Below are 25,554 nucleotides of genomic sequence, written 5' to 3' on the forward strand. Positions count from 1 at the left end.
TGTATGGGAAGGTGGAGTGGAGAATGGGATCTACAAACTCTCAGCACTGTCTCTTATAGGTTCTCAGTTAGGTGATGTGTGGCAGTTTCGTCATGACCACTTGTTGCATGTGGATACGCTGCAACAGGCTTTCCGAGACCAGATGGTGGATGGCTTGCCAGATGTTGGCAGCAGCAGGTAGGAACGTTTCAGTTCTTGTGTTTGTCAGTCAGAGGAGCCTTTACAGGTGAACTATGCTCTGATGTCTCCTATCAGTCAGGACAAAGAGCCTCTTGCAGTTGAGGAAGCTCTTTCCGAGGGGACTTGTAGGCAAGCCAAGCAAGTGGCAGATGGTGACTTACAGGTGGAGGTGAATGTTGAGCAGTCTCCAAGCTTTGAGGATCTGGGTTCGAAGGGGGTGGTTTACAGGTTTCGGAAGGCCTTGTATGGTCTCCAACAGGTTCCCAGGACTTGGCATACCAAAGTTGCAGTTGATGATCCTTGTGAGTAGGTTGATGCCTCTTTGTTTTGGAAGCGGCTTGGTTCATTGATTTGGTTGCTAAACACCAGATTGGACTTGAGCTTTCCGGTGGGGCTGTTGAGCTCATTTTTGTAGATGCCTTTGAAGACTCATTGGGACGCAGGATTGCGGATCTTGCGGTTTCTGCAGTGTATGAAGGATCTTGGACTCTGCTATGATACTAGAGGGGGAACGACGGATGGAGTCAGCCTCGACGGTTGGAGTGACTTAGATGGGGGAGGAGGTCCAGACACGAGGAGATTTACATCAGGCTATGGTTTTACCCTCGACTTAGGAGCTATTTCATGGAGCAGTAAGAGGCAACCAACTATTGCCTTGTCGTCTATAGAGGCAGAGGACCTGGCTGCTTGTGGTGCTGCTTGTGAGGTGGTGTAGTTGCAGAGGTTACTTGTCCATTGGATAGGGAGGCTGCTGGGGAAGGCTCGACGGGGAGAGGGTGGGATCAACCGGCCCCACTGGGCACTGAGGACCAGAAGAGGAGTCATGATGACCAAATCGACCGCCACATCGGGGGGCGGAGGGGTCCTTGCCGTGATTGGAGGGGGCCCATCGTCTGTGGGCGGGTGCTATGATAAGTGCTCGTACGGTTCTCTGACAGGACCGAATCCTCTTGCATGCTGTCAGCCTGGCGCGCACGACGACGACGCTCACCCAACGATCCGGCCAAGGGCCAACCGTTTGCCACTCTCTGGCTGATGGGTCATCCATGGTCGGTACCTGGTGCTCCGCAGCCTGGGAACTTGCTTCTCCCTCGGCCCCTCTCCTTTTATCACATTCACATCTCATCTAATCACATCGCATTGCGGATCTGAGCGGGAAGTAGGAGGGGGAACCATTGGGGGCGGTCTCCTAGATTAACGCTGAGGGTAGACTGTGGCCAGATGACCCATCTGCCTACAAATGAAACATTGGCCTGGAAGGCCAGAATACTCCACTCTCTGCATTATGGGGTCACCTCGAAGGCTGGGAATAGATATCATGTGGCACAGAATCCGGCGAGGCAACATAGATGCGGAGAGATGGAATCTCGACTGCTCGTGTGAGGGCCGAGGATATTCCATCACTCTCTCGATGGCACCACCAATCACTAGGTATTCCTTCCTGAGGCCTGGAAAGCAGGCTGTCATGGGAAAGCCTGAAACTCTAGCTAGAGGGTTAGATGCCTGGTCAAAGCCGTGCTGCCACTGTGCAAAGAAGGCCTAGGCCGTATGCAATGCAACGAGGCTCAGTTGCATGACAAGATTAGACGCTGTTGGTGAATTGAACTTAACTTGGTAGTAGTCACGTCCCGATGTATGAATATTTGCGATCTTTGCAGGTGCACCTAGGAGGCTAGCCTGAAGGAGATCTCTGAGTTGGCCATGTGCGGAGTGGCTACTGACAATCTTGCAAATCAGAGTGGAGGCCTCTAAGGATGCGACATTAGCGAGAAGCTGTAGGTCCGCTTTAGAAAATGAAAGGCAGGTAATGGCGAACGGAGCGGTTGCCATGTAATCCTTCTGGGGCGAAGACCAAAAGAGGCCGAAACTTGCCGAAATTAGAGAAAAAGCCCACAAGTTGAGGGTGTTGTCGATGACGAAGAAAGAAAGGGGGCGATAAGAAAAGAGTATGAAGAGGGGGGGGGGTGGGAGCGAGAAAGGGGGTAGAACGGAAGAAGAAAGGGGGGGAGGGGTGTAGGAAGGCGGGGGGGAGGCGCAAGTGGGAAAGAGCAGGGAGAGAGGATGCGCAGAAGCGCAGGCGGGCAGGGGCTCTAACGGGAGCAGGAGGGGGCGAAGGGAGGCGTAGGTGGTGAGGGCGGGCAGGAGGAGGCAAGGGAGTAGGGTGGTGAAGGATGAAAGGGGAAGGGGAAGGGGAAGGGGAGTAGGGTGGTGAAGGATGAAAGGGGAAGGGCAAGGGGGAGCGTAGCTTTTGGCACCTTTGACTGATTGAGGTGTTACTTAACTTAGTTATCTTTCAAAAAATGGGAAATTACGGGATTTACAAGCATTTATTAAAATTTTTCAGATTTACAGGATTTATGAAGTTTTAGGCAAGTTATGGGAATGGCAGGTTATTCAGGAAGGGGTTCCGTGCACCTTGGGACATCATGTGGTCATGGGGTGTGCGCCTGATAGGTCCTTGGAAATTGAAGGTCTCTCAGGGCTTATGTTACCTGGGGTTTATAATGCATCCAATATCAAACTGTGCACACTCACAAAGCAAAAATACGCATGCACCAAATACTCTGTCGCATATTATATTTATCTCTTTTTGTTGTCAATCAAGTGAATTAAAATTCTTATGGGTAAACCTTATATATATATATATATATATATATATATATATATATATATATATATATATATATATATATATATGTATGTATGTATGTATGTATGTATGTATGTATGTATGTATATGTACCTAGATGAATCCAGGAACATGTCCGAATTCACCTTACAAGAATGTGCAATTTATAACCTCATGGTAGTCATCCACAAGACAATAAACCATCAACTCCGTCATGCATAGTATGGATTGGATACCATGATATTCCCACTAACGGGGTGTAGAACTTGGTATCAATATATGCTCCCACACACACTCCCCACGCACACACACACACACATAAGAGCATACATTTATACAAAGGTCTATGTATTGAGTTTCTGTCAAAGCTCCGGAGAACTTGGTATCAATATATGCTCCCACACACACCCCCCACGCGCGCACACACACACGCATAAGAGCATACATTCATACAAAGGTCTATGTACTGAGTTTCTGTCAAAGCTTCGGAGATACAGGGTAGACTTAGCCATAATGAAGCTTAGCATTAAGGATCATAACAAATAGAAAGAATTATTACAACAAAAGGTAGTTGATAGGGCATATGCACCACTAAAGATAAAAAGAATTAATACTAGTTGGAACTTGGATGAAAACTTCACAATGTGAAATTTGCATGTCCGTTAATACATCATAAAGATATACCTAGATGAATCTAGGAACATGCCCAACTTCACCTTATAAGAATGTGCAATTTATAACCTCATGGTAGTCATCCACAAGACAATAAACCATCAACTCCATCATGCATAGCATGGACTGGATACTACGACATCCCCACCAAGGCTGCATCCAAACGCCGTTTGGATCAGATCCAAACGTTTAGAACGATTGATGTAATATGCGGAAGCTTCGGTACTTCAAAACTCAGAAATCAGCATTCTTTTCGCGACGGAATTAACGCACAAACTGAAAGACGATGTGCAGAAAATAGAGAGAGAAAGGGGAGATGGAGAGGACACAGTATTGGGTCCCAATTACCCTCTGTAGGGCCCCCACCACGGATGGTGTATTTGCTTTATTAGAATGATGTAAATCTGAAACAAATACAAAGTACTTGACCTTTTCTTGGCTGGAAAACCTGCCCTTGACCTTCAGTCCTTCACCCCTTAGCTTTAGCAAACCCTTGGCTGTCTTGGCCCTTGAATGCTTGATGCTCTTGGTGAATTATGAGATGGATAATGGGATAATGGGCTGGGGTAGTTATACCCCTCCCTTCATGCAGTCGGCTGGCTTCAGGACAGCCCACGACTGAGTCTTGTTAATAAATTGTGTTCACACTTTAATAAAGTGTTTTCACACTTGTTTAGACCCTGTCCAGCCTGCGCATGACTCTGGGCAGCACCCTGGCTGCTGGACATGCTGCGCAGAGGTGTGGGACTGCCCCCCACACCTGGCCGCATGCTGTTCTAGGGTTTTACACTCTGTCGGCTGCCTGTCCAGAGGCTCTGGAGCTGGCCGACTGCCCCTCCAGCCCTTGCCTTGGCTGGTGGGCAATATCTTGGGCCCTCCTGGCCCCTTGGGGGTGGTTCTATACCTCCCCCATGCCCATACTAAATATGCCAATGCAAAACCTTGCCCTGGGGTAGCCCTATGGGCTGGCCCCATCTCTACATGCAAACTACATGCCTACAGAGGCCTGGCATCTAGTTGCAAACCAGATACACAGCACATCTGACATCATTCCAGAGGGAGACTCATAGCGCGGACTGGCACTGCTTCATGTGCAGGACAATGCACACCTGACCTTGGACTCATGTGCAGGACAATGCACACCTGACCTCGGACGACTGAGATGGATCCCTGGCTGACTCGTCCCGGACTGGGCTCACATGGGACCAGTTCACCATCCGAGGTCCTGCACCTTCTGTACAGAAATGTCTACGTGGCATCCAAGTGCGGGATGCACGTGACATCCCCTTCTGCTTAACTTGACGGAAGCTGCATAGCCTCCAAATAATCCGTCAATAAAGCCGGATAGTCTTCGAAAAATTCTTTGTCGAGCCATACCGCTTCATGAGTTCCTCGGTCCTGAAACTTCGTGAGGAACTGTCGTAGTCTTCGGCCTGAGCCATGCTTGAAACGGTGCAGAAGGATCTGTTCTGGAACCATTACTTCTGCTTCATCAATGATGTGTGGTTCCGCTTCGTCTTTGACCTCTGAAGGGGGTGGACCTGCATATGGCTTTAACCAACTGACATGAAATACATCGTGCATAGTCCAACTCGGAGGTAGCTTTAACTGCATAGACACCTCATTAATCTTTTTCCGGATGGGGAATGGTCCGAAGCTCCTGAAAGACAACTTTGGGCATCGCTTGCCCACCTGCTTTAATCTTTGCTTCATAATCCGAAGATATACCCAATCTCCTTCCGAAAACTTCATGTCCCTTCGGTCTTTATTGGCCTGTCGAGTGTAGGCCTCTTGCGCTTTAGCCAATTTGTCTTTAACGGACTCTAGGATCTCCTGGTAAGACTCCGTCACTCTGTTCGCCTCCGGTACTGAAGACGAAGTCCTGGTTAACAACGACTGGAAAGGTCTTCCAAACGCTGCCTCATATGGAGTCCTGCCAATAGCTGAAGAAAAAGAGTCATTCAAAACAGCTTGAACTAAAGGCAAAAACGATTCCCACTTACCTTGCTGATCATGGACATAACACTTCAGCACATCAAAGGCCAACTGGTTGTATATCTCTGTTTGGCCATCTGTCTGTGGGTGGAATGCACTGGAAAAATTCAACTTAGTACCAAAATTATTAAACAATGTCCTCCAAAAAATGACTGGTAAACTTGGCATCTCGGTCTGACACTATGGTCCTAGGAATCCCACCAATCGGGTACCAATGCCGAATGAATAGCTGGGCGACATCCTCGGCGGTCACATTGGCCCTGCAAGGAATAAGCATCACAAATTTGCTGAACCTGTCAACAATAGTCAAACACTGTGTATTACGCTTACTCGGACTGGGAGGCAGATTTGTGACAAAGTCCATCGAAATGTCTTGGAAAGGACCCTCAGGAATTGGCAAAGGCTGTAACAACCCTATCTTCTTTCCACGAGGAGCTTTCACCTTTTGACAAATATCACAGCGTTGTACATATGTAAACACATCATGCCTCATCTTTGGCCAAAAGTATTGCCGTTCTAATTTCTCCAGAGTCGAATTCATGCCCCTATGACCACCTGTAATGGCGTCATGGGCATCATGGAGAAGAGCTGCCCGGAATGATTTCATGACACACAGTCGGCCTTTGTAATAAAGCCAACCATCGCGTATCAAAAAATGGCATGGTCCTGTGGCATCCAATGCCTGTTCCCACTGTGTACCGAATTCCTCAGAATCCGCGTACGTGTGCTTCATGTCTTCTAGTCCTGTACCAACAAGGTCAAGTCTAGTGGTCTGAATCGCAGATACTTGTCCCTTCCTGCTCAAAGCATCGGCCACTGGATTGGCCTTTCCTGGAAGGTACTCAATCATACCACCGAACTGCTGGAATATCTGACTCCAGCGGTGTTGTCGATCACTCCACTGTGCACTTGGCATCGTCTGAATCCAGCGCAATGCCTGATGGTCAGTGCGAACCTCGAAGTCACGGCCATACAGGAAATGTTTCCAATGTTTCAAGGCCTGAATGACTGCTAGGAGTTCACGATCATAGACTGAGTAGTTCTTTTCGGCGGGCAGTAACTTACGAGACATGTAAGCTACTGGATGACCATTCTGTTGCAATACACCTCCGATTGCGATGTTACTCGCATCGGTGATCACCTGAAATGGTTCGTCCCACGAGGCAAGGGCTAGACAAGGCGCTTCTGATAAAGCCACCTTGAGGTTCTGGAATGCCTCCAACGCTCGTGGAGTCATTCGAATCTTTTGCCTCCTTGTTTTCACTCCCTTTAGCAGATCGGTGAGGTCTGCCGAGAGATCAGAAAACTTGTCAATGTGGGTGGAATATGCCTGGCATATACCCACAAATGATCTAATGTCATAAGCAGTCTGAGGTACTTCCCAGTTAACAATCTCGGCCACTTTAGCCGGATCAAGTCGAATGCCTTCGGCACTGATTATATATCCCAAGTAATGTACCTGGAACAGATAAAATTCTGACTTCTTTTCATTGATATAGAGCTCGTTGCTTTCCAGCAACTTAAGGACTTTCTCCACATCAATGTCATGCTGCTCAACTGTAGCTGAAAATATGAGTATGTCGTCCAGAAATATGAACACACACACTCCAATCAATTCCCGAAAAATACGCATCATCATGCGGTTAAATGTAGCTGGGGCGTTCGTCAAACCAAATGGCATGACCACAAATTCATAGTGGGCCCGTTCTGTACGGAAAGCTGTCTTGGGGATGTCCCCCTCAACAATCCGAACCTGGTGGTACCCACTCTTTAAATCCAATTTAGAGAACACCTTAGCTCCATTCAGCCTCTCGAGAATATAGTCAATTCGAGGCATCGGGAATCTGCTCTTGATAGTCAGCTTGTTGAGTGCACGATAATCGACACACAACCGAGAAGACCCATCTTTCTTCTTGACAAATAAGATCGGTGCTGCAAATGGCGACACGCGTGGACGGATGAAGCCAGCTTGCAACAATTCTTGGAGTTGGCGGTCCAACTCCGATTCCATTGCCTTAGAAAGGCGATACGGAAACTTGCTCGGGGGTTCCGAGCCTGGGAGGAGATCAATCTTGTGATCCTCCGGTCTGGACGGGGGAAGCTGGGGAGGGAGACTGTCCCGAAGAAAAATCTTCTGGAACTTTTCATGGAGAACCGAGTACTTCTCGGAAGCACTGGCCACCGTTTGGGCTGTCTGGATGTAAATCATCGCACACTGTGCGCCTTTCCTAACTGCTCGCTTAGCCTGCAAGTGGCTTATGAGCGGAAAGTTTGGAATACCTGGCTCACGCTTAATGGTCACAGGGGTGTTTGACACATTCCGATCAATCTGGAACGTGTGCTTGTCCCACTTGACATCAGGGAGAAACTTGTGAAACCACTGGATCCCCAAAATTATGTCTGCTCCTACTAGAGGGGCAACCATAAAGTCACGCACAAACTCTATGCCCTGAATCACTAATTTAGCACCTAGAGCTTCATACTTGACGCTCGTTGTCATACCTGTGCTAAAACCCTCAACTTGTTTGTCCACCGGAGTTAGCTCGAAACGGGCGCGCCTAGCGGCCTCTTCCGTGATCACATCCTCCGTGCTGCCGCTGTCAAACAAGACAACGACTCTCTGGCCACCTATGTAGCCAAAGGACTTGAGCAATTCGTTGCGCTCATACTCCTGGTCATGGGCGCCCTTCTGCTTATCTTCGAGCTCCCGGCTAATAATTGCTCCAACTGAAGCACCGGGGGTTGAAGAAGTAGGGGTAGCCGCTGGGATCTGTGGCGGAGCTGTGCTCACCACGGAAGCTCTGGAGGCGGCGGCGGCCTTTGGAGGCTTCTTCGGACAATCCCGAGAAGTATGTCCTTTTGTGTGACAAAAGTAACATCTACCCTCCTTCCTGTACTGAGCAAGCTCCTCAGCACTCAACTTGCCACCTGTCTTGCCTGCCTCCGCTTTCTGGTCTGGAGTAAGCTTAGACGCATTGTTCGAGTTCTTGGAGCCAGAGGCTCCCGGGCTCTGTCCTGGGGAAGACCCCGTCTGGTTCTGGCTTTTGCCCCCCGAGGTGTTAGCCTTGGGAGAAGCCGGCTGGGAAGTCTTGGGCTTGCCACCATTGTGTTTCATTTCTGCACTCTGCGCAAGCGAGAGTGCGTCCTCAAAGGTGGCTGGTCTAAACATACGCACCTCCCATTGGATGTGCGTGTCCAGGCCATACAAAAACTGCCCTTTCTTGTCCGCATCAGATAAGCCTAATTGTAGACACAAGGTCGAAAGTCTATTGGCAAACTGAAGGACTGGTTGCGCATTCTGACGCGCACCCCTGAACTCGTCTTCGAGTCGCTCAAGGTAGTGGGGCGGTAAAAACCGCTGCTTAAGGTCACGGACGAACTCGTCCCACCCATAAGCTGCCATACCTGATCTGGTGTGGGCATGAGCCCACTGAGTCCACCAAGGAATGGCCTCACCTTGCAAATACCAACTGGCTAAGATCACTTTGTCAACATCTGATTTCCTAACTGCGGCAAAGTAAGCTTCAAATTGATGTAACCATGAATACAGAGTAGTGGGATCGAGTTTACCATTATACTTACTAAAGTTCATTTTCTCGGGAAAATGATTCGAGGGCGCCGCCGGTGTCAATCTGGCATCCAAAGCTCGGAGGTAACGCTCGTGTTCCACTCGTCGCATGGCTTCGTCTTCTCATTGTCGAATCTCCAATGCCCGCATCTGCATCTCAAGCAAGGAGCTTGGCTGCGGCTGTGACCCCTCGAGAGGGTCCCTGTGACGAGGATTTGGTATCTGGGTTACGGAAGGAGAGGGAGGAGGAGATGGAAAACGCGACGCTGGAGAGCGAGAACGCTCCTCTAGAGCCAAAATCCGCGCCTTCTGCTCATCCAACTTGGTTGTCTGGTCTGCGATTGCTCGCATCATCTGCTGGAACATGTCTTGTACACTCAAGCCGGGTGCCCTGGCTGTGTTGCCTGGTGCACTCTGGTCCCATGGTTCTGGTTCTCTCTCGTCGCCAAAGCTCGCCATAGCGGGAATATGCAATTCCTTTCCGGAACGCAATGTGACCATCCACTATCTGTGTGGGAGACTTCCGGAGGCTAAAAACCAACCGTCCTTCGAGGGACAGGAGTCACTCCGAAAGGGGTAGTCCACCGGCGTCTAAAAACCAACCACACGAGCGGAAAAATTTTCTGGTTTTCTTTGCTGAATCTTCGTCCTTGAAGTAGGCTCTGATACCACTGTAATATGCGGAAGCTTCGGAGAAGGATCGGTACTTCAAAACTCAGAAATCAGCACTCTTTTCGCGACGGAATTAACGCACAAACTGAAAGACGATGTGCAGAAAATAGAGAGAGAAAGGGGAGATGGAGAGGACACAGTATTGGGTCCCAATTACCCTCTGTAGGGCCCCCACCACGGATGGTGTATTTGCTTTATTAGAATGATGTAAATCTGAAACAAATACAAAGTACTTGACCTTTTCTTGGCTGGAAAACCTGCCCTTGACCTTCAGTCCTTCACCCCTTAGCTTTAGCAAACCCTTGGCTGTCCTGGCCCTTGAATGCTTGATGCTCTTGGTGAATTATGAGATGGATAATGGGATTATGGGCTGGGGTATTTATACCCCTCCCTTCATGCAGTCGGCTGGCTTCAGGACAGCCCACGATTGAGTCTTGTTAATAAATTGTGTTCACACTTTAATAAAGTGTTTTCACACTTGTTTAGACCCTGTCCAGCCTGCGCATGACTCTGGGCAGCACCCTGGCTGCTGGACATGCTGCGCAGAGGTGTGGGACTGCCCCCCACACCTGGCCGCCTGCTGTTCTAGGGTTTTACACTCTGTCGGCTGCCTGTCCAGAGGCTCTGGAGCTGGCCGACTGCCCCTCCAGCCCTTGCCTTGGCTGGTGGGCAATATCTTGGGCCCTCCTGGCCCCTTGGGGGTGGTTCTATACCTCCCCCATGCCCATACTAAATATGCCAATGCAAAACCTTGCCCTGGGGTAGCCCTATGGGCTGGCCCCATCTCTACATGCAAACTACATGCCTACAGAGGCCTGGCATCCAGTTGCAAACCAGATACACAGCACATCTGACATCATTCCAGAGGGAGACTCATAGCGCGGACTGGCACTGCTTCATGTGCAGGACAATGCACACCTGACCTTGGACTCATGTGCAGGACAATGCACACCTGACCTCGGACGACTGAGATGGATCCCTGGCTGACTCGTCCCGGACTGGGCTCACATGGGACCAGTTCACCATCCCAGGTCCTGCACCTTCTGTACAGAAATGTCTACGTGGCATCCAAGTGCGGGATGCACGTGACAATTGAAATGTTCACTAACGTTTGGAAACGTTAGTGAACGTGGGTCCTTGGGATTTTGATTAATGTAGGTTAAGAAAACCCACACACGTCAACATCAAGTTTTTTTTCTTGTTTCTTACGTGCGTGCGGCACCTCTCTCTCTTCGGCGGGCGGCGGGTGCTCGTGGGCTGGTCGTGCCGAAGTGCTGGTCTTCTTTGTGAAGGAGCTATGGAAGCTTAGTTGAGAGAATTAGGGTTTCATGTGGGAGACACACACAGAGAAGAAGGGAGAGAGAGAGAGAGACACATATGTGGGGATAAGTCAACTCATGAAGTATGAGTGTGTGACTCCCCTATCACACATGTATATTTGCACTAGTACACAGTGTGCACTTACTACATTAAAAGTACTAAGTGTACTATGTACTATAAAACTTATGGGCTTGTATACACTACAAGGGTGGGCATAGTGCCTTTACCCCAACCTCCTCCCACTTAAAGGCAAAGTGCCCTTAAATTAAGGAAAAGAAAAAATCAGCATGTACATGATAATATACAAGGCCATATCAAGGCTGAAACTGTTAGAAGTCATCTCGTGTCTAGATTTATACACCAGGGCCTTTGTTGTGGGTGTGCCCGCCCTTATGAGGTGTTTTCCCATTTTTCCCCACTCTCCGTATTTTTCCCATTTTCTGAGGCTTGGGAGGGCTGCCAGAGGGTGCCAAGAGCAGTATAGTGCTGGCCGACTGGATGTTTATCAGTTGTGGGCACTCTTACTGCTGGCCGACTGGTTTTGATCAGGTTTTGGCACCAGATAGCTGGCCGACTGCATTTATGGAGTCGTGGACTTCTTTTATCAGTCGTGGGCTTCTCTTATGCTGGCCGACTGCCCTCTAGGGGAGTATATATAGGTCCTCAGTCCCCATACCTCATTTGTATCATATCTCGAGATCTTCTTGTGTATATAGAGCAGAGTTACACGCCTACATCTGTCTCTCTCTTGTGCTGTTTTTCTGCCTGCGTTTTTTGCTCTTGTGTTCCCAGATTTGGTCATCATCTCCGCTGCATATTCTGACATGGTATCAGAGCCCTAGGCTCTAGATAGGTCTTGGGATTTGTGTGAGCAAGAGGGGGCTGTTTTGTGGCTGATTGGTGGACTGTTTTGGACTGTTCGGGAAGAGGAGAAGCAAGAGGAAGGCGGGCTGATTTGCTGGACAGCCACTTGCAGGTATCAGTTCTTCTTTGTTCCCACCCACCCACCCTTTTCAGAGTACATCCCCGCTATGGCAGATCTGTTAGAGATGGCCGAGAGACATGTGAAGATCCCGACACTCCCCACGTTCCCGGTGGACCGTCAGTTGGACGGGAGCAACTACGGCATATGGAAGGTGATGATGGAATCCGTTCTGGAGTCCTACGATCTCGCCGATTTCGTCGTTGTTGGTGTTCCACGGCCGGAAGTAGAGGAAGGGGAGTTACCGTCAACCCGAAAGGACCGGGAGGCCCAGACACAGATGTGGGATCGCGTCAACGCCAGGGTCCGTTCGTTTATTTTCCTCAACTGCACACCGCAGGTAATCAATCATGTCAAGCACATGACGCTGGCCAGAGGTATATGGCAGCATTTGGCCTCACTTTACAACAGGGTATCACCCATGAAGAGGATTTCCTTGGAAGTATAGCTGCGGGTTATGAGCCCTGCAAAGTCGTCGACGATGCGGGAGCATATTAACAAGCTGCAGGCTCTTCAGCAGGAAGTTCTTCAGGCTGGGAAGGAGATATCGTCAGAGGACATGGCCATCACGTTGCTGTCACATTTGCCCTCTTCGTACTCAGCATTTTACTCCTCTTTGATTACCAGTGGCAGGCTCAGCACCATCACGTGGGAGGAGCTTGTGCCCATGGTCCTGGACCAGGAGGAATGATTCACGAACCCTCCTTAGGGTGGAGGTTCGGAGGCCTTTACTGGCCAACGATCGAAAGGCCGTAACTCGGGCAAGGGGAAGGCTTCATCGGAGAAGTCTTCTGAGAAGATGTCTGACGCTGACCGCGAGGAACTAAAGGCAGAGAGGACCTGTAATGATTGTGGCGAGAAAGGCCACTACTGGAGGCAGTGTCCCAAGCGGAAGACCGAGAAGGGTGAAGACTCCTCAGCAATCATGAAGACTCCGGCTTTTGTGCATCTGGAGGTGATGGACACCGATGTTTCATTTTCTTCAGGCAGGGAGGTGATTGGAGGACTCTCTGCAACGGATACTCGGGAGTGGATTCTCGATAGTGGTGCTTCCAGGCACATGACTCCTTCCCGTTCCGGTTTACAGGATCTCTGCAGGTGTTTTGGTCATATTCTTACTGGGGATACGTCCACTATCCCAGTTCACAGTGAGGGCAGGATGGAGATAGTTCCCGATGGCAGAGGGGGGAAGCATTCCTCCCAGGTGTTGTATGTTCCGGCACTTGGTTTTCATCTGTTGTCAGTGCATCAGGTTTGCAAGACTGGCGTATGGGTGGAGTTTGATGAGCATTTTGTTGCTCTCCGGGACAAAGCAACAGGCCAAGTGGTTTGGGAAGGTGGAGTGGAGAATGGAGTCTACAGGCTTTCAGCACTCTCTCTCCCAGGTCCTCAAGATTGTGATGCGTGGCAGTGTGGTAATAGCTACTCAGGTGTGGATACGCTGCAGGTGCGGGCTTTCCGGGACCAGATGGTGGATAGCTTGCCAGTAGATGGCAGCAGTTGGCAGGAACTTTCCAGTACTGAGGTTGGTAGTTCTTGTGTTCGTGAGTCTGAGGAAGCTGAACAGGTCACTTATGCTCTGATGTCTCGTAGTGTTCGGGACATAGAACTTCCAGTAGTTGAGGATGTTCTTTCCACGGGGACCTTTCGGAAAGCCAGGCAGGTGACAGGTGATTACTTGCAGAAGGAGGTGGTTTCTTCAGGCTTTGTGGTTCCGGATTCAGAGGGGGTGGTTGACAGGTTTCAGAAGGCCTTGCGTGGTCTTCAGAAGGTTTCCAGGACTTGCTTGTGCACCGTAACAGGTGTTGATCCTTGTGAGCAGTGTGATGTCTCTATGATTCAGAAGCTGTATGGTTCATGGATCTGGTTGATGGACACCGGATTGGACGGGAGCTTCCTGATGAGGCAGTTGAGCTCTTGGTTGCAGATGTCTCTTTGTGAGGCAGGATCGCGTTTCCTGTGGTTTCTGCGGCATGCGAAGGATCATGGACTCTTGTACACAGGAGGGGGATTGTTGGATGGAGTCCGACTCCACGGTTGGAGTGACTCGGTTTGGGGAGGAGATCCGGACAGGCGGAGATCTACTTATGCCCCAGGAGCAGTTTCACGGAGCAGGAGGAGGTTACATTGCAGGTTTGGGCTTCCACTGGAGGAACCCTTGGTCATCCATAGGCACTTTGTTCGTGAACAGATTGTTGCTGATGACATCTTGCTGGAGTTCTGTTCGACGGAGGACAGTACGGTGGACCTCTTCACGAAGTCGCTCTCAGGATTTGCTCAGGCGGCACCCCAGCTCCCAGTGGTTGGTCACACAGCCAGGAGCTGAGAGGGGGTGTTAGAAGTCATCTCCTGTCTAGATTTATACACCAGGGCCTTTGTTGTGGGTGTGCCCACCCTTATGAGGTGTTTTCCCATTTTTCCCCACTCTCCGTATTTTTCCCCTATTTTTTCCCATTTTTCTGAGGCTTGGGAGGGCTGCCAGAGGGTGCCAGGAGCAGTACAGTGCTGGCCAACTGGATGTTTATCAGTCGTGGGCACTCTTACTGCTGGCCGACTGGTTTTGATCAGGTTTTGGCACCAGATAGCTGGCCGACTGCATTTATGCAGTCGTGGACTTCTTTTATCAGTCGTGGGCTTCTCTTATGCTGGCCGACTGCCCTCTAGGGGAGTATATATAGGTCCTCAGCCCCCATACCTCATTTGTATCATATCTCGGGATCTTCTTGTGTATATAGAGCAGAGTTACACGCCTACATCTGTCTCTCTCTTGTGCTGTTTTTCTGCCTGCGTTTTTTGCTCTTGTGTTCCCAGATTTGGTCATCATCTCCGCTGCATATTCTGACAGAAACTGGCCTCATCCAATGCCCGTCAAGTGTCTGCAATGAGGAAACCGCTATGGAGGCAAACTCTTTGTCAACAGATCAGCCGGGTTGTCATCCGTATGAATCTTAACAAGCTGAACACCTCTCTGATGAAGTGATACTTCACATCCACATGCTTCGTCTTTGCATGAAAGACAGGGTTCTTTGCCAACTGGATGGCACTCTGACTGTCACAATGCAACAATGGAATATCCTTTGTATAATCCAAATCAACCACTAACCGAGATAGCCATAATGCCTCCTTGCAAGCCTCTGTGGCTGCAATATACTCGGCCTCTGTAGTAGATAAGGCAGTGCACTTCTGCATCCTGGATATCCATGACACAGCACCTCCTGTGAATGTAAACACATAACCGGTAGTAGACTTCCGGTTATCTGGATGACCGGCATAATCCGAATCCGTGTAACCATGCACTAATGCATCCTGTTTGCCAAAGCAAATGCACATATCCTGTGTGCCCTTTAGGTATCTCATGACACCTTTCACTGCTTCCCAATGCTTCTTGCCAGGTTTGGCCATGTATCTAGAAACCACTCCCACTGCAAATGCAATGTCCGGCATGGTAGCAACCATGGCATACATGAGACTGCCACAAGCTGAAGCATACGGAATCTTGGCCATATCAGCCCTGTCACTATCCTACTGTGGGCTGTCCATAGCACTGAGTTTCACATATGGAGGCAAAGGAGTACTAGTCTTCTTCCCCCCGTCCATATTGAACCTCTGCAAAACTTTGCCAATGTATTCCTTCTGAGACAAATACAACACATGCTGATTTCTGTCCCGAAGTATCCGCATACCCAAAATGTGATTTGCATCACCCAAATCCTTCATATCAAAGGTTTGATGCAACCTCTTTTTCAAGGCATCCATCTCTTTACGAGATTTCCCGGCAATCAACATATCATCAACATACAAGATGAGGACCAATAGACTGCCATCCAAAGCTTTCTTGGTGTATAAGCAGTGATCTATGTCACTCCTCCTGAAATCCTGGGATTTCATGAATGTATCAAATTTATGATACCATTCCCTTGGTGCCTGTTTGAGCCCATAAAGACTCTTTTTCAGCTTGCATACAAGCTTCTCCTTTCCATTCACTGCATAACCCTCTGGCTGTTGCATATATAGCTCCTCATGGAGATCACCGTGAAGAAAAGCAGTCTTCACATCCATCTGAATCAAATCCAGATCATCATGAGCAACCAAAGCTAATACAGCGCTTTGTATCTTGGCTTTGCATCAGGTGCAACTTTGAGCCTGTAAACCCACTTGCATGGCAAAACCTTCTTGCCTGTAGGCAAATGCACCAACTTCCATGTTCCATTTTTGTGCAGAGAATCCATCTCTGACTTCATAGCACGCTCCCAAAGAGCCTTGTCTGCCCTCTGTAAAGCCTCCTTATAACATGAGGGCTCCCCACAGTCAGTGAGCATCAAGTAGTCAACCCCTGGAACAAACCTGTCAGGGGCTCTGGAGGGTCTTGTGGACCTCCGTACCCAATGACCATCATTTGCAGGTTGCTGTCCAGCCTGCATATCACCTATTGGTGGCTCCTGTTCCATGCCATAAGGTTGAAAGATCATGCCCGGTATCTCCTCTAACTGTGGGATATTCATAGGGATATCTTCTGCCATCTCTGGCTGTCCATTTGGACCATTTTCAGCACCATTTAAGGGCTGGTTTTGTTGCTGTAATGGCTGATTTACAGCCCTTTGTTGTTGTCCATGATGTCCATCATCATCAAAGATGACTCTGCCAGGCTCCTGTTGCTTTTGCAGGCTCCTTATACATGCATGTTTCATAAAAAATGACATCATTGCTGCGTATAATCTTTCTATTCACTGGATCCCAAAGTCTATACCCCATTTCATCTCTGTCACCATATCCTAGGAATATGCATTTGTGAGACTTAGGATCAAGTTTGGTGCGCATTTCCCTGCGTATGTGCACGTACGCAACGCAACAAACACTCTCAAGTGCTTGTAGGACGAAGGCTTCCCTGTCCATACTTACTCTGGCACTTTCCCACCAAGCCTCGTGTTAGGTGACCTGTTTATAAGATGAACGGCTGTCATAACAGCTTCAGCCCAAAAACCATGAGGTAACGCAGCATGTGACAACATAGAACGGACCTTCTCCTGAATGGTCCTGTTCATCCTCTCTGCTGTCCCGTTTTGTGGAGGATCATAAGGAGTAGAGAGCTCCCTCTTGATGCCTTTAGCATCACAAAAGTCCTGAAACTGTTTGGACATATACTCTCCACCATTGTCGGAACGCAAAGCCTTCAGTGTTTTGCCAGTTTGATTCTCAACATGAGCAACAAACTTCTGAAACACTGAGAATGTATCACTCTTCAAACGAAGAGGATAAACCCACACCTTGCGTGTGGCATCATCAATAAAAGACAAAATATTTTGCCCCTCCCAAAGAAAGCTGAGGCATCTCACATGCATCTGTATGCACAAGCTTTAATTGAGCATCTTTCTGTCCAAGAGCTTTCTTGTGGGGGCACTGGAGTTGCCTGCCATATATACAATGCTCACAAAACTGAAAACTTGAGAACTTTAGAGAAGGCAAGTAACCAAAACGAGACAATTGCTCCATTCCTTTGACACTCATGTGTCCCAACCGGCTATGCCACATAGAGATTTCCGGCAGCTTGGTTGCATTTACATTAGCATGGTGACAAACACCAGCATGCATGAAGTAAAGAGTGTCCACCTTAGAGCCTCTGGCAACAACCAGTGAGCCCTTACTAATCTTCCACTTTCCACGACCAAATGTGGTAACAAAATCAGCATCATCAAGCTGTCCAGTAGAAAGCAGGTTCTTCTTGATCTCAGGCACATGCCTGACATCATGGAGCATAAGCTGTGAGCCATTTGAAAATACAAGCCTCACATCACCTCTGCCAAGAATCTTGCATGCATGGTTGTCACCCAAATAAACTACTCCTTCATTGCCAGCAGTATACCTGACAAACAAGTCTCTGCAACCTGTGACATGAAAGGAGACACCTGAATCAATGATCCATGAGTACATACCATGACCATCTCCTGCAAGAAGTGAATGGGCATCAAGTGAAGACGTGAATAGGACTTCATCCTCACTGTCACCTGCATGTGACACATTGACTTCTTCAATCTTGACTCCACTTTTGCCGTTTGGCTTTGCATCTTTGGCTTCATCTTTGTCTTTGTCTTTTCCTTTGCCCTTTTCCTTTTGATCATTCTTCCATTTGTAGCATTGCTTTTTGATATGTCCCTTCTTGCCACAATAATGGCATTCCAAGTCTTTTTTGGAGCGGGACTTGCTCCTTCCCCGTTCTTGGCTTTTACCCCTTTGCTGGGATCTCCCACGTGCATTCATTGCATTGGACTTTCCAACAGAGTTGTTTTTCCTGTTCATCTCCTCTTGAAGGAGAGCACCCTCCACATCTGCATATGACAGCATAGCATTTGAATTGCTAGTGGCTATCCTGAATGTGTCCCAACTCTCTGGCAAAGTGCATAAGAGAAAGGTGGCTTTGAACTCATCGTCCATTGCCAACTTTTGATTGATGACCTGGCTGACAACACCATTAAACTCATTTAGATGGGCTGTCATAGACGCCCCTTCCTTCATTTGAAGACCTATGAGTTTCTTCAACCAATACACTTTGCTTGAGGCACTTTGCTGGGCATACAAGTCCTGCAATCTTTGCCACATTTCCCAAGTTGTCTTCTCTTCACGTATGCTGAAAAGTAAAGTGTCTGACACAGACAACATGATGGCGGATCTTGCCAGCTCATCCATATCTTCCCATTCTTCAGCAGTAAGAGAAGCGGGCATTACACCCCTTTCTTTGATGGGCTTGTGCTGCTTCTTCTGGAGCAACACATTATAGCACTGGGTTTGCCAAATGTCATAATTATGTGAGCCTTCAAGCTTCTTGATGTGAAGCAATGAAGAGCTCTCACCTGTGGTGGTTGCCATACCAATATGCAACCTTTGTCAATGCCTGACTCCCTGCAAGATGTGCAAACACTGCACCAAAGCACACAAAGTGCTCACAGTTGTTCTCCCAAAGTTTATCTCCCACTGCGGAAGCACAAATGCAACTCTACTCCCACTGTATGTGATAAAATCACCAAAATCTGGTTGCTGCAGATTTAGGACAGCACCTTAGATGTGCTCTGTTCCCCTTCCAAAACACTGTACAACAGTGCTAAGTGCTCACCAATGATGTACCAAATCTGTACCGGCAAGTACAGCAGCTGAAAATGAACCTTTTGCTCACTCAAATCAATGTACAGCCATGTCAAAACTTGTACAAAGTTGTACCAAATCTGTACTAGCAAGTACAGTAGCAATAAATGCTCTCCTGGCTGTCCAAATGAGTGAAAATCAGACCTCGACAGTTCTCACCACTGCATACAACAGTCCCGGACAGAAATTGAGCAAAAGCCCCTTGACTGCAAGTGGATTACTGAGGGTTCAAGGCATAAAAGTCTTCCCTGCTGCTTTGCCAAGCTCAACAAGCATAAAATCTTAAAAAGCCCCTTGATTTAAGATCAATTTCTGATCATACATGGTACATTAACGCACATGAATGCATCCAGAGTCTTCACAATGCTTCCCCCTGGCCACATATACATCCAATACATAAAAGCCCCTTGATTTACAGGCACATTGAGTGCTTGACAGGCATCAAAACATTGCCCAAAGCATCAAATGCCAGTGCCTGCATGCAAATCAACCCAATTGGCACAAAAGCCCTTTGATTTGCACTCCAATTTCCTGCAATTTTGCCCCAAATGTGAGATTGCTCACATCATACAGCATGTATGAATGCCCAATGGCACAATTACATCAAAAGCCCCAAATTTCGACACCCAATTTCCTGCAAATTGACCCGGAATGTGACCAGTGTCACCCAATTGTTGCCGATTGTGCTCAAATCTGAGCAATTTGGACCTGTACTTGCTCAATTGATGATAATTGACATGCAAATCCCAAAATTGAAGCAAATACCTCAGGCAATTTCTGATTAATGTTGCAGAAAGGGAGGAGTCGTATTGTCTGATTCGTGAACTGATGATGCTGCTGCTGTGCAGGTAAGCGATAGCTGAGGAGCTCTGGTCGTATGCCTGGTCGCTTCTTCTCCAGGCGGAACAGGTGTTGGTTCGTAGCTCTCCTCGTTGTGTGCAACACAGTAGACGGCGGGAAGTTGTGACACGCGTAGCTCTCCTCGTGGGCGACAGGACCTCCACGGGCGCAGAAGACGTCGGGTCCGAAGGGGCTGCGTGTGGGCGGCGGGAGCTCCACGGGGACACGTAAACGTGCCGGCGGACGCTTTGTGGTGACGTGTTGCAGCGCGTGCAACGCCTCGCGGTGGCCAGGCCTTGTTTGTTGCCGCCGCCTCCGCCTAGTGGCCAGCGCTACACGCGACTCCCTCTGGTGGCCAGGCGCTGACGCCCAACGGTTTGCTGCAAATCGTGGCCAGTTCTGCACACGCAGCACACCCAGGCGACTCCACACGCAGCTCGTTGACCAGCGACCAGTTCTTCTACAGTCGACGTGCTAACACCAGCATTCTCAACAGCCAGCGTAGAGAGTCGTGCAGCAAAGAAGTTGCTAGAGAGTCGTGCTGTCAAGGGAGTGCAGGCGAGGCAGAGCTGCAGAGGCCATGAACTATGTTGTAGGCTCTGATACCAGTTGAAGGAGCTATGGAAGCTCAGCTGAGAGAATTAGGGTTTCATGTGGGAGACACACACAGAGAAGAAGGGAGAGAGAGAGAGAGACATATGTGGGGATAAGTCAACTGATGAAGTATGAGTGTGTGACTCCCCTATTACACATGTATATTTGCACTAGTACACATAGTGCACTTAGTACATTAAAAGTACTAAGTGTACTATGTACTATAAAACTTATGGGCTTGTACACACTACAAGGGTGGGCATAGTGCCTTTACCCCAACACTTTGGTAGTGTTGCAGCCTACGCTCATTGCCCAAGGCCCCAAGTCACTCAGAGTCAATCTCTCACTCTCTCTCTCTCTCCCCCTCCCGCACATGCTCGCGGCTGGCCGTCTCTCTCTCTCTCTCTCTCTCTCTCTCTCTCTCTCTCTCTCTCTCTCTCTCTGTCTCTCCCGCAACTCTCTCTCTCTCTCTCTCTCTCTCTCTCTCTCTCTCCCCCCCCCCCCCCCTACTGCAAGTCTCTCTCTCTAGAGCATCATTGCAAGGCATCGGGCTCGTCCGACCAGGCATCTCACTATGACAGATATCCAGGCCATCCGGCAGAGTCCCATGCTAGAGCTCCTAGGATGATTACCACTCCAGCCATATACTGTTGTACTCACTGTCACTTTTGTACTCCCCCATATTCATGTATTCATGTATCCATGTACTCATGTACCTCATTTTGACTAGTAGCATTAGCTTCCCACTCTCCCTAGTTGCTGCTTCCGGATGCTCCCTACTGATGTATTGTAGGGCTAGATACTTACCTTCAGTTCTTTCTTTTCTTTTCCAGACAGTGTATCAGATGTCACATGGTTGTAACTTTGGTCTCATAGGTCACTTTGGCCTTTTGAAGACGTTAATATAACATTTCATTTCTCTCTCTCTCTCTCTCCAAGGCTCTCTCTGCTGCATCTCCTCGGACCCCTACACACAGGCTGAAATTTTATTCGTATTGTGCTTGAATTTTGAAATATATACTATAACTCTCGAGTCGTGACTTGTCTTGACATTTCTCCATTTTCTTGATTGCTTTTTGTGCATATTCCATAGATGCCATTGTCACTTGTGACTTCACTGACTTGTAAGTTGTAAGTTGTGCAAAATTGAAATTAAAGTTTTTATAGTATTAGTAAGTGCTTTAATGTTCATTGATGAATCTTCAAACTTCATATTTCAAAATTTTATATTTAAACTATAAATTTTGTATACATATATATGGGGGGCAACGGTCACTACGTGTGGAATCTTTTCAGCACGTTTTCCAAACGTACTAAACGTATCGTTCACTACGTTTGGAACCACCTTGATCTCCACTAACGTCATCAGTGCCTAATAGTGGGTGTAGAACTTGGCATCACTATATGCTCCCATACACACACAGTGCACACCCCATGCACACACACACACACACACACATAAGAGCATACATTCATACAAAGGTCTATGTACTGAGTTTCTGTCAGAGCTCTGGAGATACAGGGCAGACTTAGCTTAGCCATAATGAAGCCTAGCACTAAGGATCATAACAAATAGAAAGAATTATTACAACAAAAAAGGTAGTTGATAGGGCATATGCACCACTAAAGATAGAAAGAATTAACACAATATCAACTCGCTGTAACTTGGACGAAAACTTCACAATGTGAAATTTGCATGTCTACTAATACAGCATAAAGATATACTAAGATGAATCCAGGAACATGTCCAAATTCACCTTATAAGAATGTGCAATTTATAAGAATGTGCAATTTATAACCTCATGGTAGTCATCCACAAGACGATAAACCATCAACTCCATCATGCATAGTATGGACTGGACACTACGACATCTCCACTAACGTCATCAGTGCCCAATAGTGGGTGTAGAACTTGGTATCAATATGTGCTCCCACACACACCCCCCCCCACGCACACATAAGAGCATACATTCATTCAAAGGTCTATGTACTGAGTTTCTGTTAGAGCTCCGGAGATATAGGGCAGACTCAACCATAATGAAACCTTGTTACACTTTCTACATCTACCCCCAAGTGCAATAGTGTCACTTTCTTTGTCCATTGTTCCTTTTTGGTCTACCTTTGCAAAAGGAGAGCATAGGGATATATGGGATGGGGACTTTTAGCTTTCGAATGAGTGTTTTTTGCAAATGGGTTTCCCTTACAAAGTAACTTTTTCCTCTCTCTCTCTCTCTCTCTCTCTCTCTCTCTGGCACCCCCTTTCTTCCTTCTCTCTCTCCAAAGCAAAGGCAGGATTTCTTTAAGAGCATTCATTTATTGTTGTTATGATGCATGAGAAATGAAGAATGGTAGGAGATGGTCTCTGAGATTCTTAAGAAAGAATAACATTTATTTCGGGGGTCTAGTCTTAGTCCACCACCGTCCAAATGTTTGTATCCCTCAGGAAGACGTGTTAATGCAAATTCAGACATACTTGCAAGTTGCAGAATATCTATGACTTTGAGTTTATGGTTTTCAATATCAATCGGTGCTGTTATTCGTGTTATTAATTTATCACAATCAGTTTAAAGTTCTATTTATTAAAGTTGTGATCAAATGATATCCAATGAAAAATTTCCAATGTTTTGGGGCTTCTTTTAGGGATTCCCTTGGATCTATAGCACATTGTGAAGAATTTCACTACAGAGACACTGATTTAGAAGATCGGAAAGCAACAATATTTCCAGCTGATGGAGTTTACACAAAAGCACTTCCCAATAAGCCTTATGCTGTTACTCTTAAACCCTTTTTTTCTGCATTCAGTCCTGTAGCCCTCAGTTTAACAATCACGAGAGCTCTATTACTAAATTTCCAACCAGTATTGGAGGCATATTTCTTGTTCCTGAAGCCAGAGGATGATGACGAGTTTGAGGAAGAAGAAGAACCCTCTCCAAAAGAGCCTGTTGATTACAAGACTGCTTTGAAGGGATCAGGACGGACAATCTTGCGTGAGGTAGATTCTTTCTGTTTACTAAATAATGCCACATTTTTTAATTTATGCATACATACCTCTAAGTAACGAGAAGTAATGGGCCATCTTGGGCTAGGGATGTAACAAAAGTGGATATGGTTGTGATGCACTGGTGTTGGTAGTATTGGTTTGTATGGTAGTTGGCAGTTGTGATAGCAGTTGCCGTGGTGGCCATATTAAAAGCTGTGGCGGTGGTAGTGGAAGTAGTTGGATGGTTGTGGTTATTGCAGGTGGTGGTAGTTCTTGAATTTGGCTGACACTGGTTTGCATGCTAATTGTGAATTGATTGGACATGCTTTTTTTTTTGGTTGTGCTTATGTTTGTTTGTTTTGGCGATGTTTACTAAATAGAATGTGTTCTAGGTCACTGTTGTCACAACAAGACGCTTGCTGGAGCGTATAGTAGTGCGGTGTGTTTCAAAGAGGATCACTTGGAAGTTACTCAAAGGTATAGTGACAATAGCAGCTACTCTACATGCCTTGATTTTTACACATTAGCTTTTGGTTAGGCTCATATGAAGTGAGAACATGAGGCCTAAGACATTGGATATAGTTACGGCTTATTTTTGGTTGTTATAAAGTGCATTTGTTTTTCCTAAAATTTGAGGTTTGTAATGTGTGCAGATCTTTCAAAGTCTGCAGAAAGGAAGGCAGGACGGCATTTTTCGAAGTTTGAGCTGTTTCTTGGTGTCAAAAAAATGACTTTCAGAGGTCAGGAACTCTTGTCTTTCCACAAAAAAAAGGAGCTACAATGGGTGTGCTTCTACTGGCTTAAAGTAATATCTCTGGGCTTTTTATAGGCCATGCTGTTGCAATTGCTGCAAGTTGGTTAGTGCAACTCGCCCTGGACATTTACAGCTGCATCCGTAGTTTGTACCAGCGGAAGAGAAAGCTAGCAGCAGGCAGCGGCAGCACTAAAAAACAGTACCAGGTGGAGATAGAGGAGCTCACCATCCTCTGGAGAAAGATAGTAGGGAACACTTTGAAGTGCGGAGCGTCTCTTGCATGTGCATCAGTGGGAGCAGGCCTTGGAGCTGTGATGATTAGACCTGCCATTGGGCAATGGATCGGTATTTGAGTCTCTTCTCTCTCTCACACACACACGTACACATAATACCCCCCTTCCTCTGTTTGCATTACTATGTTTACGACTTGTTAGTTAACATAGCTGTTTATATAAGAGTCCTGAGGTTCTTGATGTGGTAATTCACCTTCTTTTTTGGGTTTTGACAGGCTGCACGCTTGGAGAGTTTGGCGGTGCTCTTGGAATGAGTTTTTTGATAGATCCGTGGATTGTCTTTGGTACCCTCAATTCTCCAGACGTGGATTAGGAAGCTGCATTATCTTGAGTTGGTATCTTGATGTCTCGTAATATTCCAATCAACAATTCTTCTCCTCCCCTCTCCCCAGAAACAAAAAAAGCCAGCTTGCCTCCCTCCCTTTCATTGTGAACCTTGAAGCTGTTAGAATAAGTAGTTTGGGAGGAGAGAGAGAGAGAGAGAGAGAGAGAGAGAGATCGCCTTTTCCCCCCTCTTCATGGGAGACTCTAGAACTTGCAATTAAACATTGCACCTTGTGCCATTGAGTTACAAGTTGATGATGCCTGCTTTGGATTGCCTTGGTTTGTGAGCAGGCACTTGAGAAGTAGCACTTTTTGTGAAATGCCTAAATGTGACCTCATATGCGTTCAATATGTTTTATGCTTAATTTTTATGCGGTCAATATGTTTTATGCTTAATTTTTTTGCTTAACCTTAAGGTGAAAGTTGCATGGTTATTTTTGTTGCATAAGTATATTTATGGATTGTATCAATAACACACCTGAGTTCAATGTGTGTGTATATTAAACATCTGAGGTCAATGCGTACATCTCCATTCAATGTTGAAGTATTGAGGTTTTTGAGCAATATTTTAAAACAAGGTATTTGAGTGGAGTTTATGATATTACAAGGTTAAGCTT

The 25,554-nt window shown here is 47.3% G+C and overlaps 1 protein-coding gene across 1 annotated transcript in view; it reads left to right on the top strand.

Annotated features, from left to right (window-relative positions):
- LOC147622220 (uncharacterized) overlaps positions 1 to 25,286 on the top strand; it is a 41,285-nt gene extending 15,999 nt beyond the window's left edge. The window contains exons 2-6 of the mRNA XM_086823312.1: positions 23,227 to 23,578; positions 23,959 to 24,043; positions 24,220 to 24,306; positions 24,396 to 24,665; positions 24,829 to 25,286. Coding sequence (XP_086679438.1) covers positions 23,227 to 23,578; positions 23,959 to 24,043; positions 24,220 to 24,306; positions 24,396 to 24,665; positions 24,829 to 24,926 — 892 coding nt within the window. The 3' untranslated portion in view covers positions 24,927 to 25,286. The remainder of the gene's footprint in view (positions 1 to 23,226; positions 23,579 to 23,958; positions 24,044 to 24,219; positions 24,307 to 24,395; positions 24,666 to 24,828) is intronic.
- The last annotated feature ends 268 nt before the right edge of the window (positions 25,287 to 25,554 follow it).

The sequence above is a fragment of the Cibotium barometz genome, chromosome 29 (genome assembly GCF_041138505.1).
Source record: "Cibotium barometz isolate CiBa-2024 chromosome 29, ASM4113850v1, whole genome shotgun sequence".
Classification (NCBI taxonomy): Eukaryota; Viridiplantae; Streptophyta; class Polypodiopsida; order Cyatheales; family Cibotiaceae; genus Cibotium; species Cibotium barometz.